At 43.2% G+C, this 5,000-nt stretch overlaps 1 protein-coding gene across 1 annotated transcript; it reads left to right on the top strand.

The window, feature by feature from the left end:
- The first annotated feature begins 2,193 nt into the window (after positions 1-2,193).
- Positions 2,194-3,604, top strand: LOC138861912 (uncharacterized). Its single transcript, XM_070122374.1, has 3 exons — positions 2,194-2,568; positions 2,701-2,941; positions 3,516-3,604. Exons 1-3 carry the CDS (start codon positions 2,194-2,196, stop codon positions 3,602-3,604), a joined length of 705 nt encoding a protein of 234 aa, XP_069978475.1.
- The last annotated feature ends 1,396 nt before the right edge of the window (positions 3,605-5,000 follow it).

Raw genomic sequence — 5,000 nt, 5'->3', positions numbered from 1 at the left:
GGTAACACAATCGTCGATGATCTGTTAGAATCTCTACTGTGTATCCAAGGACTATTTTCCTAAAATGCTTGTGCTTCTAGTTGGTTACACTGTAACGAGTCTCAGTAGCATTAAGCTTTCTACTGGCATTAGCTATTGTGTATAGGCAACCATTAACCTTCTCCATCGAAGCGGCACCTAAGCCCATGCAGGAGACGTCAGTTGTTAGTGTGAAAGGTTTACTGAAGTCGGGGAAAGCTAGGATTGGCGATTCTGTTAAGAGCTTTTTAAGTGAATTGGATGCCTGTTGTTCTTCCAACCAGGGGAAAGGACATCCTTTGATAATAATCTAGTAAGAGATTGGGCAATCTTGGCAAAACCCTTTACGAATGGTCTGTAAGACTTTATTTGCCTTAGGCCACAGCATTTTTTTTTTTTTTTTTTTCCTTCATCATCTTCTTGTCTAGTGTGCAAGCCTGGTTATAATGAAATGTCGGCGGGAAGAAGAGAAAAATCCCCAGCTCCAAAATAAGGTCAGTGAAACCCCACTTTCCAAAGATCAGAAGTAAAGGAAATAAAAAATATTAACGATAGACAATAGACACGACATGGCACACGAGAGTAAGATATTTCCGATAAATATATTCTAATTTGGTTTTGAGAAGAAAAAGAAGAAAAAATTTTCAGAAATAAATACCCTTTAAAAATATATACCTGAAAACAATTCTCTTACTAACCTTGTAATACTTATCAGTTGGTGGAGGTTTGTGGTGACGTCAGTGTGCTGAGGTGGTAGTCTGTCAGCAGGTGTTGGGTAGGTGTCCTTTGTTCATAACATCAACATGACTTTTCACTGAATTCCCAGACTTATTACTCACGGCTGGGAACGGCTGGGCCTGTAATTCCCTCTTAGGGCGATGTGCGGCAATCAACGTTATTTATAGGTGATATGCGTAGAATGTCTTGCGTACTTAGTGAATACTGGAGACAGTTATGGTCAGCAACTCGGCAAGCAGTGTGTCAGGCGAAAATACACGGTGGCTAGATATGGTTGTTTTCTTCGTGTTCTCTCTTTGTAATGATCGTAAGTTCTGCGTTTGCTGGTTGTCTTCTCAGAGAAGCTTCTGAAGGCAGGAGCTTTTGGAAGGGCAGGAGTTTTGGTGGGACGAATCCCGTTGCTGGCACCACTGTAACGAGGCCGATAAGTCGCCTCTAGCACGGGGCAACGGTCTTGTGCTGGTGATGAAAGGGTAGCAGACTCGGTGATCAGTAACGGATATTTATTGTGGTGAGAGAGAAGTATGATTGAGGGACAGAGGTCTAGTCGGATCAATATTAATGGGCCGTGTTGTACTTAGGACAGGGCGCGGTTACCCACGCATAAACAGCGTGACGTAACGAAGCGGAAGGCCTGCGGAGGTCACATCAGCAACCGCGCTAGGCGAAGGCTTGTTGTTTGTGAATTTAAGATATGTAATATGTAAGTGATATAATGTAACAATAGATTATATAAATATTTCGTGTATCATTAGTAAATCATTGTGTTTCTTTTCTTTTTACCTTGGTATTTTAAGTAAAGTAACGTAATTTTAGTATGTACGAGTTCTTGTTATATATTTTAAGCCTTAAGAAGTTTTATTGTTTCTGTAATTTTTTTTTATTATTATTATTATTATTATTATTGCGTCCCTAAGCCATTCTCGCTTCACGGGAGGCTTCAGTTTGCTTCACGAGGCTGGGGTTTAAGTCATGCTCCTCATTATGGACCAACTTACATACTTACAGTATATATATATATATATATATATATATATATATATATATATATTAATATTAAGAAGCTCAACGAGCCAAACATAAGGAGAAATTACAACACATATGTAGCATGAGTAGATGGTCGAAAGCTGGACGAAGTGATCTTAGAAACATGTCTTCCAAACGTCTTACCCGCACGGAAAAGGAAGCTCTCTCCCTCGGACTTAAGTTCAGCACCGGGAAGGACAGCAAAGACTTGATTGACTATGTTGTCTCGAACCACCGTTGGACCGATAGTGACATCGACAAAGGGTTCATCCAAGGGATTACTGCTTGCTGTGTGGCCGATTCTTCATCGTGCCTCCGGCGATCCCTCGCAGATATGTCACAGCGTTGAAGGGCCTCGACGACGAGACCATCATCATCACCCAGGCTGGAAAAGGTGGGGGTATCGTTGTTATGGACAAGACTGACTATAAACACAAATTGAACAATTTACTTTCCAATGGTTCTGTTGACAGGAAAGTGACGATAGGCAATGGGACGATGGAAGCTGCCAGATTCAAGAAGAAGGTGAGGGATTTACTCCTGCGGTCGGCTAGAGGGAAAGGATTGCTTCACCTGCTGGAGGAGGTCCCCCGCAACCTGTCCATGAGAGGTCTCCCGAAAGTGCACAAGCCAGGTGTACCGATGAGACCGATCACTTCTGGCATTGGCAGTGCTCCCCATCGCCTGGCGAAGTGTTTGGCGAAACCCCTCTCCGCCGCCATGGGAGTCATCAATGATTCCCATCTCAAGGACTCTGGGGACCTCATCAGACATCTTCAGAGTATTGTATGTAAAAATAAGAAGATATCTAGTTTTGATGTTAAATCCCTCTTTACGAATGTACCCACAGATGGAGCAATCCGGGCAGTCGAGAGGGTAACCGGCTCCATGGCAGATGACGAACTTCTGCTGCCTAAGCACCACTTCATAAGCCTTATGAAGTTGTGTGTGGACTTCGGATTCTTCGAGTTCGCAGGGGAAGAGTACCAACAAATCACAGGTCTTGCCATGGGGTCCCCTCTGAGCGCAGTCCTGGCCTGCCTCTTCATGGAGACATTAGAAAGGGACCGCTACAAGGATAAAATCGGCAGGCACTCAACTTGGCTTCGATACGTAGATGATGTCCTCGTTATCGTCCCCAGAAGGTCGTGTTTACACCGTATGCTGACGTGGCTGAACTCCGTCCACGAAAAAATCCAGTTCACCGTGGAGGAAGTGGATCAGAAGTTACCTTTCCTGGACACTCTGATCCATCGGGGTGACGACGGCCTACGTTTCTCTGTATATAGAAAGCTTACGAATAAAGATGATTATATCCATTATTACTCCGACCACAGCAGTAAAACAAAATCTGGGGTTGTAATTGGCTTCTTTCTCCGGGCACTGAGAATCTGCAGCCCTGAGTTTCTTGAGACTGAGGTTTCATATGTAATTAATTCTTTTATGCAACATAAGTACCCAAAAGGTCTTCTGTTAAACCTCAGAAAGAAGGCGGAGAGCATACTTGCAAGATCAATCCCAGTGACATCCTCTGACTTCCTCATACTGCCTCCATGTAATGTTTCCCAGGCCATTAGCAAATACTTTGGAAAAACAGTGAAAGTCGCCAGCATATCCGGGGAAAAAACTTCATGATATGGTATGAGACAAGAAGTAGTTGAAAAGCAACCCCAACAGTGCAATATATTACATACCCTGCAGCAGTTGCGATAAGGCCTATTTTGGTGAAACAGGACGAGGATTCAACATCAGGATCAACGAGCATCAAGCCGACGTCCGTCACCACAGGACTTTCAATGCCATGGTAGTTCATGAAGATTAAACTGGACATCTACCGAACTGGAAGGAAGACGAAGTAATCCATGAAGGAAGCCACATACCTCGCGACAGAAAAGAGTATGAACACTGCATCTAGCAGGTTTAAAGTATCCAGGGTTGCGGCTGCAATTATGCGTGTAACGAGTGCGAGGTCACAGTCGTCAGGTGATCCACCAGCTCCCATGTAGTATATATATGCTATGTATTTTCTCTCATGTATGTAAGCCTCCAGGCTGGTACAGTGGTAACGTGTCGGCCTCTCGCCCGAGGGGTCGGCGGTTCGCGCCCCGCCCAGGCGCGAGAAGTTGCAATTGTCGCTCGGAGGTTACTGCTGTGGCTGGTCACCACGGTGGGTAAGGACTAAGCTCTGTCGCGTCAGCACTAGCTGACACGTTGATCGAGTCGACATTTATCGGCACAGGCTAAGCTTCGCATATCGGACTTATCCTTATCCTTATCTCATGTATGTATTTCTGATGAAGACGAAATTAAAACCGGTCAAATACATCTCTTGTATTGTGAAGATATCCAGTCTCATTCATACCTTTTTTACATTTGTCAACATGGATACGGTTCATATATATATATATATATATATATATATATATATATATATATATATATATATACGTATATGTGTATGTATGTATATATATATATATATATATATATATATATATATATATATGTATGTATATGTACGAGGCAGCTTCAAAACGTGTTATAACATGTTCAAACATGAACCTTTAAATGCAGGTAAGAACGCATCACCTTTAGTTGAAAGTCAGACACCATTCAAGTAGCGAAATCGAGACAAGAACAAACATAAAGATCATGATAAAACTTGGTTGGGAGAATAGGCAAATTATTGACGCTCTGAAACAAGTTTATGGTCATAATGCCAAGTCAGCAACCTACAAATGGATAAGTCGCTTCAGAAGTGAAGATGAGCCCCGCAGTGGGGGGCCAACTATGTCAGTTTGTGAGGGAAACATTGATGCTGTTCGTGACTTGGTTGAAAAGGATAGACAAATAACCACTGAATCGGTAGTAGAAACACGACAACTCCGTGTGTTCTGCACACAATTACTGTCGAGATTTTGGGACTAAGGAAGCTTTCTGCTAGATGGGTCCCTAGGCTGTTGCGCAGCAAACGAGGGCAGATCTTTCAATGGAAATTTTGAACAAATGGGATGGGGACTCTGAAGCTTTTCTGCGAAGAATTGTGATAAAGGATGAAACATGGTCCTGCCATTACGATCCCGAGGACAACATTCAATTAAAGTAGTGGCTGCCCGGGGTAGCAGTGGACCAGCCCAAGCAAAATCAGAGCGTTCAAGAGGAAAGGTCATGGCCAGTGTCTTCTGGGATGCAGAGGGGATTTTACTAGTTGACTTCCT

Source organism: Penaeus vannamei, chromosome 6 (genome assembly GCF_042767895.1).
Source record: "Penaeus vannamei isolate JL-2024 chromosome 6, ASM4276789v1, whole genome shotgun sequence".
Taxonomy (NCBI): Eukaryota; Metazoa; Arthropoda; class Malacostraca; order Decapoda; family Penaeidae; genus Penaeus; species Penaeus vannamei.
Note: the sequence above shows the minus strand (reverse complement) of the source record. Positions and strands in the feature narration are given on the sequence as shown.

Bases quoted from the DNA above. Each gene is read 5' to 3' on its own strand.
- LOC138861912 (XM_070122374.1), top strand. From the start codon at position 2,194: ATGGACAAGACTGACTATAAACACAAATTGAACAATTTACTTTCCAAT. The intron at 2,569-2,700 runs GTATGTAAAAAT...CTGCTGCCTAAG, and splicing joins TCAGACATCTTCAGAGTATT to CACCACTTCATAAGCCTTAT. The intron at 2,942-3,515 runs GTATGCTGACGT...TTGGTGAAACAG, and splicing joins CAGAAGGTCGTGTTTACACC to GACGAGGATTCAACATCAGG.